The 14386-nt window shown below is 43.9% G+C and overlaps 1 protein-coding gene across 15 annotated transcripts in view; it reads right to left on the bottom strand.

Moving 5' to 3' along the window:
* Positions 1-13976, bottom strand: part of BIN1 (bridging integrator 1) — a 97938-nt gene extending 83962 nt beyond the window's left edge. For 7 of the 15 annotated variants that reach the window (XM_061461166.1, XM_061461586.1, XM_061461899.1 and 4 more), the window contains exon 1: positions 13766-13975. In XM_061461166.1, the coding sequence (XP_061317150.1) occupies positions 13766-13849 (84 nt within the window). In that variant the 5' untranslated portion in view covers positions 13850-13975. Of the gene's footprint in view, positions 1-13765 lie in introns of all 15 variants that reach the window. The other 8 variants (XM_061462049.1, XM_061461842.1, XM_061462136.1 and 5 more) reach the window with 2 other exon arrangements.
* Between the last annotated feature and the right edge of the window lie 410 nt (positions 13977-14386).

Genomic DNA, 14386 nt, shown 5'->3' with positions numbered 1-14386 from the left:
TCTTATCCTTAACATCCCTAGCCAAGTTTAATTCTAACTGGGCCTTAGCATTCCTAACTTGGTCCCTAGCTTCCCGGACAACATCCCTGTATTCTTCCCATGCCACCTGTCCTTGCTTCCACTTATTATAAGCCTCTTTTTTCAATTGAATTTTCCTCAGGAGCTCCTTATCCATCCAAGGAGGTCTCCTGGCCCTCCTGCTGCACTTCCTTCTGGTTGGGATCCTGAGCTTGTAGCAGGTGATCCTTGAATATCAACCAACAGTCTTTGGCCCCGCTGCCTTCCAGGGCTGTATCCCATGGAACCTTACTAAGCAGGTTCATGAAGAGGCCAAAGTCTGCTCTTTTGAGGTCCAGGGCAGTGAGCTTGCTGCAGGCTCTTCTCACTGTCCTGAGGATTTCAAATTCGAGCATCTCGTGATCGCTGCATCCAAGGCTGCCCTGGAGCGTCACATTTCCAACAAGCCCTTCCCTGTTGGTGAGCACAAGGTCAAGCATGGCACCTCTCCTTGTCGGCTCCTCTATTAGTTGCAGAAGGAAGTTGTCTTTTACACAATTGAGGAACCTCCTGGATTCCTTGTGCCGGGCCGTACCGTTCTTCCAACAGATGTCAGGGTGGTTGAAGTCACCCATGAGAACAAGGGCCTGTGAGCGTGAGGCTCTTCCTATCTGTCTATAGAGTGCTTCATCCGCAGGCTCTCCTTGATCAGGCGGTCTGTAACACATCCCCACAGTAATGTCTCCCATAGCTATATTCCCTTTAACCCTGACCCACAAACTCTCTGTTAACTGCTCACCTGTCCCCAGACAGAGTTCCATACTCTCCAGCCTATCCCTAACATAAAGGGCAACTCTCCCTCCCCGCCTGCTGGGTCTGTCTTTTCTAAAGAGCCTGTAACCTTCCATTCCAACACTCCAGTCGTAGGAGCCATCCCACGATGTTTCTATGATGCCTATTATACCATAAATGGTTACATGATTACATAAATACAGATAAAAATCCCTCAAGTCACTTTCACAAGTGAGCAAGATGTAGTATGAACCTCTCTAAAACTGCTCTCACAACAACAAAAAGGCCAGTACAAGTGTGAGACTGGCCCAACACCACAGCAACAAAATGCCAGCTGTGAATAGGCTAGTATTAGTTGTTTGATCTAAACTGATATCTTAGTAGAAGAAAAGATCCAGCTTAAAAATCTGTAGTCACTGCTACAAGAGAAAAATCAATGCACCTTCTGTATTTCTAATATCAGCCTTTAGAAGTACTGCTGGACTTTTCCACAAGTAAATAGCCATACTGGAAGTTTAGGAAAATACATAGTACATCTCCATGATACAAGAGCTGTTTTCCTCAAGGCACTTCTGCAGTATGTTTACAAAAACACACAAATAAATCCTCAGTTCTCCGGATGTTGTGCAAGCATTATCTCTCACTACCTTTGCATGTGGCAAATCAGTCAAGCGGAAAGGTTCTCTTACAAATATAACCAGGGGTTCAAACCAACCACTTCCTCTCCTACAGGAGGCTCTTAGAAGAGGAACAAGTCTTAAGCTGGTGAACTGGCTGGAGCCCCTGGAGTGCATACAGCAGTGACCCAAATCCTGACATTCCAGGACTTTTTTATATTAAGACTTTTGCCCCTTAACTGTTTTCAACATTTTAGGTTGTTTTTCCCTCCCCCTTCACCCACGGTTTAGCTCCTAGTATCATGCAAGCCTAAATTAAGTCACAATATAGCAGGAGTAGTGCTGTGACAGTATGGAAAAGTAATTTCCCTTCTTGCTGACCTGATGTCATAGCTTGGTCTCTGTAGTCACATCTTGCTATGCTCACACCCTTGCATGCATCAATGCCTGTCTATCCCTCAACCATCCAAGCACCTGCAAAACCAGCTACATTAGCTGATTTAGTCTTTTATGTTACTTTTATCTCTTTCTCATTTCTTTAGCTAATTTCACATTATGCCTGCCATGCACAATAGGTACAGCCCATGTACTAAGCTTGTACCTTAACATAAATTCAAGGGCTGGTTCTCAGCTATAACTAACAGGGTACAAGAAACTGAACCAATAATTATTTCTTGCTTTTTTCTTCCTTAAATATATCTGTGCCACTCACTGACCCACAAAGTCATCTTCCCTCCAGGTCTAACTCACTGTGTTTTTTTCCCCCTTCTACAAATGCATGAGCTTGCCTTGCCTTATTAAAGATTACTAGGAAAACATATTGAGTTTTATTTATTGATCTTCTCCTTTGTTTCAAAGGATTTTAGCAGTCAAAAAGAAAGCACAGGTATCTCCTTCTCCTACCCTTTACTCTTTCATCCCCTTATTTACCTTTAAGAAGAACATAGAAATGTTCTGCTTTTTTCACCACCCAAGCTTCTGAGAATAAAAATAAACCACAGCAAATGTTACTCAGACTTCACTTTCAATTTTTTCTTATTTTTCTATTTCATATCCTTCAGTCAGGGGTTTCAGAGAGTCAGAATAGAAGGGAAATTGAATGTAAAATTAAGAAGTCAGGTACTAGCTACTGTCTAGTCAAACTGAGCTAGGAAAGAGGCCAATCACAGAATCCTTAGGATTGGAAGGGACCTCTGGAGATCATCTAGTTCAAATCCCCTGCCATTGCAGGGTCACCTAGAGCAAGTTACACAGGAATGTGTCCAGGTAGGCTTTGAATATCTCCAGAGAAGAAGACTCCAATGGCCCAGATCAGGCATCACCCCGCTGCCCCATGGTCCTGCTGACTCAGCCATACTTGCATCAGGTCAAAGAAAGGAAGAGAAAATAAGCAGTTGGAGATGACACATCTCAGTGGTAGATGTGGTTTGAGTGTGATGTGAAATTGCTGCTCCAGTGGGAGTAGCTGGGTCAGTTCAAACTGCTGGCGTGACAAGGACAAGATTTTATCTACAGGCAAGTGGATGGAGACTTGCAGATTTTATCTACAGGCAAGTGGATGGAGACTTGCAGAAAGTGTTCAAGCCACAGGTGCACAGAGCAGGAACCAGGGCAGCAGGATAAGCATTCGGAAGTGGTGACTTCTTCCACCAGAATAAACCCAAAGCCAGAAGCAGGCACCTACCTCAAGAAGTGTGGGAGATTAAGAATCTTAAGAGCTTAAGACAGAGTTTTCAGCCTTTCAATGATTCAACCTTGACATCTTAAGCAGGTGGCCAGACACCAGAGGTGCTGAAAACTCACAGCTTCACCAGACGACACATGGGCTGTATTAGGGTCATCTTCACCATTCAGTCTTGGTTTGTCAAGTCTAGGGTGCACAAGCTGCACATCTACCACTCTACCACATAACTGTCCAAGAGACAGACCATGGAATGCACACTTGTTAGGTGAGCTTGTGCAACCAAGCAATCCTGGCCATATGCACTTGTATGCCTAATTCATCACTTCTTAGGCATTTTCATTTTTTTACTGCTTTGATTTGCTCTTATTCAAAGCAGGCAGCTAAAAATCACTGAGCTCTCCAGATTTCCTGCTTTTCAGCAAATCAGAGAGTGGAGAGAATACATATCTATCAATACCCTGAAAACAAAGAAGCAGAAAATGTCAAGCTCCAAGAAAGCAGGTAAATTTCCAGAAACTGAAACAGAGACCAGAAAAAGTGGGCACAAATGGGGAGCTGGACAGTAAGCTGCATCATAGCTCTGTAGTTAATAAGGCCAAATGGCATCACTTCATTCAGCTGGCATCAATGTGACATTCCAGGCAACAGGACTTCAGCAACATCAATGTCTATTACTTGGGTAGGCATTTAACATAGATTAATTAAACCCTATCTATAGCCAACAGTAACTCTAGTAAGAGGAATAGATAGCACAAATAGTGCTGTTTGCACAAATCTCCCTTCTCAAGTCCTCTGCCACCTCCTCCTCTGCAACACTCATTTTAAATGCTGATGCATTTGCAATAAGTACGTTTATTTTTATGCAACCCCTAATGCAAAATGAAGCAACCCAATCAGGACAAAACATAAATGGCATGTGGGGTCATGCCTAAGCTGGAGAAAGAGATAAAGGAGCAGGTGTGTGCTAAGAGGGAGAGGGGCAGAGGAGCTCTTGTAAGGCAGAACGATGTGAACGAGAGACTCCAGAAGGGACAGGCTGGATGCAGAGCCCTTAAGAAGCTAGGAAAGCTCCTGTAGAGGTTCACAACCACCTTGCTGAACAAGGATGGGAGTTTCTCAAATGCAGGACAAACCTGGAACCCATAATGCAAAGGGAAAAAACAGGGACATTTGGATGAGCTGTTGAGAACCCCTGAGCCAGAGGTTGATAGCTACAAGGGATCAAACATGGGGGAAAGATTTGAGAATGGTGCCCTCCATAGCCAGGTTGGGTTACACAGTGCCACTTGTCTTATTGAAGCAGGGACATTTGAAGCAACACAGATGATCAGCTTCTGTTGGTTCTTCCCATCTTCCCAAACAGCTTTTGAACAGCAATTCTTCCTTCCCACTGCTTCTACTTCAGAAGAGCTGAAGGATGAGTAACGGCAAATTTGAGAACTGGGCTTCACAGGCCAAGTTCTCATGCTGTAAATGAGCCCAGAGACTTCTTTGCCAGAGCACTTGATGGGAATCTGGGCCACATTGTCTTTGGAGAGGAAAAGCACCACAGTGTGCTTCCCGAAGAGCTTTCTCAGAAATTAAGGCCTCAGTTGGAGACCTGGGACTGACGGCTTAAAAAAGAAAAAAACACCCAGCTCAAAGTCATTCACTTCATCCAGCATCACAACACAGCTCTTTTCACCTACTATACCCACAACCACATGGTAATGGCATCCAGCCCTGATAACACACACTTCCTCACGGAATTATTTATGTTCACCAAGGGTCAGGGAATAAGAAGAGCAAAAGCCTCCAGCTTGGCAGAAAGTTCTAGTCTAGCGACTGACTCTGATATCCATCCACAGTTAAGTCACAGACTACGAGCAATTGGATGTAGCTTACCACTACAGAGCTCTACAGTCAGCTGTTCACATCATCCCTCTGACTTTCCCTGCCCTCACCACCACAGTCAGCCTCCAAACTCTCCCAGCTCTGCACATATAACTGTTCTTCCTCTCCAAAGGAAGCCAACCTGGTTTTTCAATTTCTTCAGGTTATTTTCATAAAAGTTTTGCTGTTCAAAACCAGCCCTGCACCCTTATGTACAAAACCAGCCTTACCAAACCTCTGCTGAAATGTCTGAAAAACCTTTTAAATCTTCTGGAATACAGAATTTTACTGAAACAAACCAGAAGTATTTTAGTTAATTGAGACTGCCCAATATTTACATTGGAATTGTTTCAGGATAGGGAATGACCTTTCTTGGTAATACATAATACAATCAGACTGCAGATACTAACAAATAATCATACTGTCTGTTTGCATGTCAAGGGAAACATTATCAGAATGGGTACATTCTTTCAATGGCTCAAGTTTATTAACAGACAGCTAGGCTTGGCCTTTCACAACGGCTGCTCAGTCTGAAGAGACACGAAAGAGGAAAAAACCCTAGTATTCTCCTACTGTAGAAGTCAGTCAAATACACAGAAGAGCTGCCATTTCACTCCTCAGCTGATGAACTTATACCTTAAGGAGTGTTTCAATGCAGAACCCAAGTATATTTCTCTATCTGAACACATTTAAACTCTTCCTGAGCACTGTTTCCCCCATTGAGCTTGCCATCCTTCCCACCAGATTTTTTCCCAAGTATATTTTCAAACTAACCTTTGAAATGTGCTGTCCCCTGCCACAATAAATTAATCCCTTTCTTCGTTTCTTGTGTCAGAATCAAGATTTAGACCAGAGGGGTCATGTTGTACCCACAGAGAGGGAAGAAAGTATTTCCCCAAGACACCACTTGACTGCTTGAAAATTCAAAATGAATGAGCTGAACATTTAAATTGCAGGAAAAATTCCCTGCATTTTTTAAATATATTATTTGCCCCCCCCCCCCCCCCCCAATGGCTGAGGAAGCAGGAATGGAAATAAGGTTTGCCCTTGCACACTCAGACTCCCAGAGCTGGTAGGATTAAAAGACTTGCTATAACTTACAGGAATGGGTAACATTACCTACAAGAGTAGCTACAGGACCAGAACTCCTGCTAAGAAAAAGGATGCAGAGATCTTCAATTTTCTTCAAATGTCAGCCTTTATACCTTATTTGGTATATGTTCATATCTGTCACTGGTACCACTCCAAATAACTCCAATGGGACAGAATTGCTAATTCACTCTGCAAATACCTTCAAACTCAGCTCTGAGTTGGTCAAGCCAGGTGTTATTGTTTCTGGCCTAATAAAACGTGCTATCAAGCCTCTATGCAAGTAGCATAAAGAAAAAAAAAAAAAAAATTGTAAATACTTTTAGCTGTGTTTTCAAGCACAATAGTTCCCATACCACTGAAGTTCCCTTTCTGTCCCTGCTGGCAAACAAGCATTGCAGTTCTGTCTAATGCAGTTTCAAAGCAGTGTTAGCAATTACCCAGTGAAAAATGTTTCTACTTCAGCTATAATCTTTAACCTCCCTCCTGAAAAGGTAACTTCGAAAAGAACTGAGAAAACAGCGCGGACAGTTTAACAAAACATTCTAAAGCCACTGAAAGTAAACAAACCAAACATGATAATGAAGAACTACCAAAAAAAAAAAAAAAAATCATTTCGGAACAGGTTACCAGCTTTCTGAATTTGCATGTCAAATCTTCGCAGAGAGGGCAGTACTTCAGGCTTTGATATCTGTGCATCATCGAAAGACTAAATGTGGCCCTTGGTTTTCACAGATAGTTGTTTCAATTGCTGCTTTCCTCGTTTTTGGCAAAGTTTGCACTTGCCATCCTGCCTGCCAGCCTATATTAAGAACAAACTGCCACCCAGACTTCTCCTTTATTCTAACAGAAGAGACAAGAAGAAAGGAGATACTGTCTGGCTTCTATGTCTCTCCTAACTGCACCCCTCTAGAAATGGAGATTTTCAAAAACTTCACCCTGCCAGCCACAGGTCTGAGCTAAGTTTATTCCAGCACAGCCTAAGTAATAGGGGGAAAAAATAAAATTGTTATACATGTGTACTTGCACAGGTCTGCGCAAACACAGTACCTATTCCTCAATTCATAAAGCTTCTTCATAGTAATTTCGAAGACCTCTTTAGGTTGTGTAATGCCAAGCTCTGGCTTCCAAGTCTTCTTTAAAATGTAACCAGCATCCAAAACTCTTGCTGAATGCAAACTCTTTACATAACCAACGAGAAACTTAGGAAAAGGCAGCAGGGGAAAATTAATGAAGCAATTGTTTGTTGGCACTCATGCATTCAGTATTACAGCTGTTGGAGAAAAGCAAATATACAGTCTTTCAAGAGAACACTAAAATACAAGCTGATGTCGAAAGAGACCTTGATGCATTATTTCACCTCCCAGCAGCTCTCTTAAGGAAGCTTTATTTGTATTTTAATACTTGTTCCCACTTCACTGCTGTGGATTGGAGAATGCACAGCCTTCTGATCAACATTAACAGAGTCTTATCCCATAAAAGAAGCAGCTGGTCCACACACCCTGAATTAGACAGCTCACTTAGGAACCTGAGTGAGGCCAGCTGAACAAAACGGGGCTACAGGTTTGTACTGCTTGGGCAAATTGAGTTTATCTTCTTGACAATGTCAAGTTGCCAGTACAGTGCTTCAGGGAAGACAGTCTGATCTCTGCAAGTACAGGTGGACAGCCAGGACTGTAAGATGATCCTTGCAAAGCTACAGAACTCCCACACTGGGCAGCTCAGGTGTCTGGTCACCACCACAGCAATGCAAAAAAAACAGCTGCTCTAATATCTGTCAACCTAAGCTGCCTGTTGTCACTCCAGAAGTTCTTAGAACTAGAGCTTTACGGCACATTTGGTTCCAAGCAACAGGGTATTACCTCTCTGATCAAAGAGCCAGAAACAAAGGAAAACTTGCATTATTGCCGAAGATGCCAGTCCAGCTAGATGCTGAACACCTCAGGCTGCACACAGCTTTCCTCAATGGCTTGGCTAGCCATGTCATTTGCTAGTCATGTACCAAAAGCATTTGCAATGTTGCGAAGAAACATTTGTGTCTGGAAATACAAAATCTTGCTTAACAATCAGCATGCATGAGGGGAGAAGACAGACAGCTCTGACATCTGTTGAGGAATGCTGACTCCTGTAACACTAATTCTATCCTGCCTACAGCCTCACCAGAAGTCTTAACTGAGATCTTCCAGATCCTACTTTATGAATCTTCTCTTCACAAGAGCTGCACTGAAAAGGGCTGGCTGTAAGACTAGATCTTACAGGGAAGATAAAGTGACCAGGAATAGGGCTGGGCCTTTTCCAACCAGAAAATTTATCCATCCAAGAGATCTTGCTTCTCAGAAGAAATCTGTAGTCAACACCCAGACATAGGGGCTCCTTCAGTAGGGCACTGCAAGCACCCTGCCAATCAAACCATCCATGGGCAAGGAAACATGTGGAGCCCAGTCTCCTATTTCACCTCCTCCCTTCCCCATGCAGATTATCTGCTACCCAGTAATACAGTCTGAGCTCATACCGGTATCATCTGTACATCAGGGGCATTAATTCAGATCTCTCTCTTCTATCCAGTGCCTGTTTTCCAGCAACCTTTGGACAGAAAGTACCTTCGAGACTCTAACAGTCACCTAAGCCATGCCTTCCTAAGAAAGCAAGCTAACAGATATAAAGTAAAAAGCCCTCTCCTTGTCACCTAGGGAGTCCTCCAGTAAAAAACAAATAAGAAAAAAGAAAGTTTCATGACAGATCAGCAGGAGAACAATTAACTTCTGTAGCTCTTCAGGCTATTTGTACTTCACTGGCACAAGGCAGATTGCCACCAATTTATCCTACCCTATGCAAAGCCAAGCAAAATCCATAGAAACTTTAAAGAGACAGTAGGAAAACCAAAAAGGAACTTCTCCGAGGTAGGTTGACGTGATACTTCTCAAGAAAAGAACTTCCTCCACCTAGCATTTTTTTTTATGTAAAGCCTACCTCCCCATCTGCAGAAGTTCTACAGATTAGGCAGCCTCTGACAGCTGAATCCTGAAGACATCTGTATTTAAATTTGGTTTAAGGTTCCTGGGTTCTGCTCATTGTTATATACTCCCACCTGCTTCAACAGGGCTGAGAATTCATTCTAGGTGTTCCTACCTGCCATGTTCCACCTATTGGAGTCTGTCTTACGGGGTGGGGGGTGAAGTCTTATCAGGGCAAACACAAAATGCAAGCCATGCCTTCTGCAAACCCTACTCCACCCAAATCACAACATCCTCCTGTCCAGCAAGGGATTACAAGGGGAAAGAAACAAAGGTTCTGGGAGAGGAAAAGATCCTTTCTGGACAGCAGACAGTCTGTGCTACCACAATCGTTACATGAGACAAATTAATTGGAAAAAGCATTAGGAGATCAGGCTTCAATGGCCTGCCAAAATCAGTCCTCCACTTTCCTTTTCAGGGGCAGTGTCTTTGGTTATTTCTCCTTGCTGGGCTGCAAATTCTTTAGCAAAGCCTTTGGTTTACTTGCATATAGGTCTTGGGGTTTATGGGGGTTTTGCCCTGAAGGGGACAGGAAATAAGCATCAGAAAGCCTGGCTACCAATAACTATGGCCATACTAGTCCTTTGAGACAGAGGCTACAGCCCAGCCTCCTTGGAATGTGCAGCCAGACGGGAGCAGAACTTTGCTCTGGTAGGTTTAATCAAGGAAACTTTGCAAACATAGATGTGGGTAAACATTGGTGGGATAAACTAAGTTAAGCCAAGAAACAAAGCAGAGGTGATAATTCATGACAACACGGGAAGTGAGTGGCAGAATCTACAACCTAAATAATAATCCGTAATGTAAGGGAATTTGGATGCCCAAGCTAAAATTTTTCAGGTCCTGGCATTCCCCTTTGGTTGGGGACAGAGAGGGAGAAAAGGGGATGCCTTGGTTTGTTGGTACATCAGAGTTAAAAATATTAAAAAAATATGACAGGCTATACCTGTCACAGAACACAGACTTCTCATTTTGCCCAGATTTGTAATGAAAACAAGAACAGAAGACCACCACTTCTATTGGATAGGAACTTCCACATTCAAAGTCTAGAAAAGGAAAAATCACAGATGGTTTGGATTGGAAGGGACCTTAAAGATCACCTAGTTGCAACCCCCTGCTACGGACAAGGACATCTTCTACTAGTCCAGGTTGCTCAAAGACCCCTCCAACCAGGCCTAGTTCAAAGTAAAACTCCCCATACCATGTATTAATATATGTAAGCCCACTCTCACTCAGAACTTTGGCATGTTAAGAATGAGTTCATCCCCTTCTAGTCCTCTCCACATACACATACAGAAAAAAATCTCCCAAGGAAAAACCTCTCATTTCAATGTCAACTTTGCAAGTCACCTCCACAGACGTGTCTATTAATCTGTATGCTTTTTGTCAGTCAGTGCCTATACAGCCAATACCATCTTTCCACCCCGAATCTCTGTCTAATGTGCTGGAGGAAAGCAAAGATCTTGATCCTTTAATGAGGATGCTCACTGCCAGCCAAGCAACAAAACCCCAATCCATTTGCTCCCCAAGCTCAGCCCCCTCCTGGAACCTCTCAGAGGAGTCACCCTTGCACCAGGATTGCATCAAGTCACTAAGATGCCGTTATAATTTTGTTCAAAGCAGAAATGTTTGTGCACGTGCAGACTGACACATCCAGAAACAGGACATTCTTCAAGAGAAAAAGAAGAATAAATAAAAATGGGAACTGTGGAAACTGGGGAGATCCCTGAAAATTTCAAAAGTATAAGATAAAAATTGATCACGTAGAAGAAACAAACTTTAACGGAGATAATGGATTATAGACATAAAGGAAAAAAAACTTCAGATCCTTAGTGGCAAAGTTTAAAAGACCTTGCAAACACCAGGCGCTCTCCAAGACACCACAATACGGGAGCCATTACAAGCTTACTCAATCTTGGGAAGTTTAGAATTATGACAGGTTCAGAGCTCAACACCTCAGCCTGAAAACCCTTCAGCTAACTACCAGATGAAGCATGACTCCCAGCCTAAATCTCCTAATTGTGAGCTGCAAAGGATAACAGATGAGTTCAAAACTGCTGCACTGGTCCTTTCTGCTAGGTGGGCTCCTCTGGACAAAGGCATCAATTTACTTGATACATTTCACTGGACAATGGGCAAATTATTGCCAAATATTCTACTTGAAGCTATCTTTGAATAGAGATTAAAGGATGCCAGTCCATTTGCAAACAGCATAGTCAACCCTTCTGCCCCATATTTCCTGTAGAATTGAGAAAATGTCTTCAAAAAATAGCCAATAGTTTTGCTGAAAGGCTCAAAACAAACAGTACTTCTGAAGGAATATCTTACATACTTTACATAATAGCCATCTCAGAAGGGGAAAAAAGCATGTATACAGTGTTCTAGTGTGAAATCTGCATTGAACAAAAAGACACCATTCTTTGCTTAACACAAGGCTTAAATTCACTATGAAGGAAACTGCTGAAGTCAAAGCCTCAGGGTTCAAGTTGGGAGGAAGATATCACTCTGAAGGGAAGAATTTTTATCCTAGATTCAAACTGAAAAAAAGATACACAAAAGGAACACTGTCAGATTTTTTAAGCCTCAAAAAGGAAAGTTCAATCCCAGTCAGCATTTTTAAGTGCTGCTGTGTACCCAGATCTACCTCTGCACACCTGTGCTTGCTTTTTTTTTTAAATTTTAACTATATAAACACCTGATCCTCATATTCAAACACATGGTTTAACCTTCCTGCTAAACACAGTATCACAGCCTAAATACCACGAGACTAATACCAGTATAGTGCAGTAACCCTTGGTGCCTTCCTTGTTACTTCTTATTCAGCTGTATCTTTCCTCACAAGCTGAAAGTTAACATTCGTATGTTTGACTTGGCGAACCTGTCCCTGAGAGACAAGGGTAAAATACCTAACACTTCACTACAGAGGAAATGTTACAGATGAAGCTGTAAGCATATGAAGAAGCAAGTCAGATGATGAAGCAAGCAATGCCATTTTTTTCTTTTTTGAGAATATTTTGTTTGCGTCAGTATAACAATAGCAGAAGGGCCTAGAATTTGTGTTAACTTAATAAGCAAGTGCTTTGGGTTTCTTTTCTTTTTCTCCTTTGATGGAAATGAGGTGCGATTTTTCAACATAAAGAGACACACAGCCAATTTCAGATCACGCAAATCACCTGCAATACATGGCTAAACTCTCGATTACGATCGTGGCTCACACATTCCCAGTCACCACCAGGGAATAAGCAAGGAAGTGAACTGGATCTCCAGTTGAGAGGAATTTGTGGAAAATTCTCCCTATGAAAAGAACCTGCATGCATTGACATAAGAAGGAAGGGAAGGGCCTGGCGGGCCACACTTGGCTCCAAGTTCCACCGATAATACAATAACTTTGTCAGCAGGCCAAGGAGCTCAGCCTTTACCATTGACCTTAATATTAACTACAAATATGGTTGCCATCTGGTGGCTAATACCAAATTAATTTAACACCTATGATGAGTTCAGGGCAGACCAGTTACCAAGAGACAAATTTCCCATCCTGCCCCCTCTTGGAACCGCAGGAAGGGGAAAAAACACAGACGTGGCCATGCTCATTCTAGTGTTTACAGCAAAGCCAGGACCTTGTTGCAGTCAGTTCCATACCGGATCTGCTCTTCACCTGGGGTTCTTACCAAGCAGTTCAAATCACACTCCCAGTTTCATTAAATGAGCTTAAACTAGTGGAAGCAGCATGTGCAGTATTAGGCCTGGCAAGTTTAGGTTGCCATTCTGACACAGCAGCATTCTGTAAGTGCTGGCAATGGGCACAAGGCTCATGCCAGCACTGTGTCCAACCCCAAACCTCCAAGATTAAAGCTAGCTGCTAAAGATAACTCGCAGGGAACAAGAGCAGCAGTGGGGCAGATCTGTTTACCCTCCCTCCCTCAAAGATGCATCAGTCCTTATTCAGTCAATGTCATCTCACAGCAAATCACTGAAAGCCAAGACGAGCGTGCCAGAGATAAAAGCAGCTGATCAATGTCCCTGCGTAAAATGTCCGATAATCCCTACACAGAGCTGGCATCTGGCATCAGATGCAGCATGCCAGAGAGATGAACATGAGAAGTATCCATTGCATATTCCTGGCACCTTTTGCTGACACAGAGGTGGGCGGAGAGCAGCAAAAGGGCTCCTGGGATTCAAAAAACACCCCTCCCTCAGCAGTCATCAGCAGAGTCTTTAAAGGCCGTATGGCTTTTACTTTACCACCATTCCAAAATCTGGAGCTCAAGGTCAGTAAAGCAAGTAGCGGTTATTATGCTATGTTGATAGAAGATAAGGACGCCAAGTGCCCATCTCCTCTTCCTCACCATCTTTTAGCACTATCGCAAAATACAGCTTGATACTGCCGCATAAAGCACAACCTACATACGGTGTAAAGAAGGTCTCCTCCTGCTGAAACAATAAGCATCTACATGTTCAAAACAAGCGTGCGGCGCTCCGTCCTCCCTCCCTTCTCCCAGCTGCACCCGATGCCATGTTTCTGCAGAGAGATGGCAAACCCCTACAGCTCGAACAGCGGTATCCCGCATTCTCAAGATGCAAAAGGGCCCTAAATCCGCAGGGAAAGCAGCTGCCAGCTCCCAGGGGGGAGGTTTCATCGCCGGTACCCGCATAGCTCCCCGCATCCTAGGGAGCCGGCGGTACCCCCCTTCTCCCTTTACCTTCTCCTGCGCCCGAGTCAGCTTCTTCTGAACGTTGATGGCGATTTTCCCGGCGGTGACCCCCTTACTGCCCAGCTCGGCCATCTTGCCTCCTCTTTTTAACAGGCAGACTAACGAACGGCAGAGCCGGCAGGAAGGGGGGGAAAACCCGGCGGGCAGAGCAATGGCCCCAACCACCGCCACCACCGCCTCCCGCCCGCCGCCTTTTAAAGGGACAGCGCGCCCCGCGCCGCCTTAAAGGGGCCGCGCGTCGCACCGGGAGAGGGCAGCAGCAGCACAGGTGGGGACCAGAGGTGCGGGGCTGCTGCTGGCAGGGGGAAGAAGTGCGAGCAGGTCTTTGAAAGATTTCCACCTCCCTGACTGCTGCTTCTGCGGGGTCTCCCGCCGCAGCCTGTGTCAGAGGCAGTAGTCAGGTGAGAAAAGCCGGGAAGCATGGCAAGGAAGGAGGTGGGATGGAGGGAAGGATGCTGAGGGTCCTGCCACAGCAGGATATTTACAAAGTGAGAAATTTAGGTTCCCGGGGGGCATGGTATCTGTAAGTAAATCAAAACCCTGCTTTTAAAAAGCAGGCTTAACCGGCCTATTATAGGATCCAGCTAAATGCCTGTATCAGAAATAACA

Source organism: Pezoporus flaviventris, unplaced genomic scaffold (genome assembly GCF_033815535.1).
Source record: "Pezoporus flaviventris isolate CSIRO_AGI_PZ_B2104156 unplaced genomic scaffold, CSIRO_AGI_Pfla_v1 ptg000001l, whole genome shotgun sequence".
Classification (NCBI taxonomy): Eukaryota; Metazoa; Chordata; class Aves; order Psittaciformes; family Psittacidae; genus Pezoporus; species Pezoporus flaviventris.
Note: the sequence above shows the minus strand (reverse complement) of the source record. Positions and strands in the feature narration are given on the sequence as shown.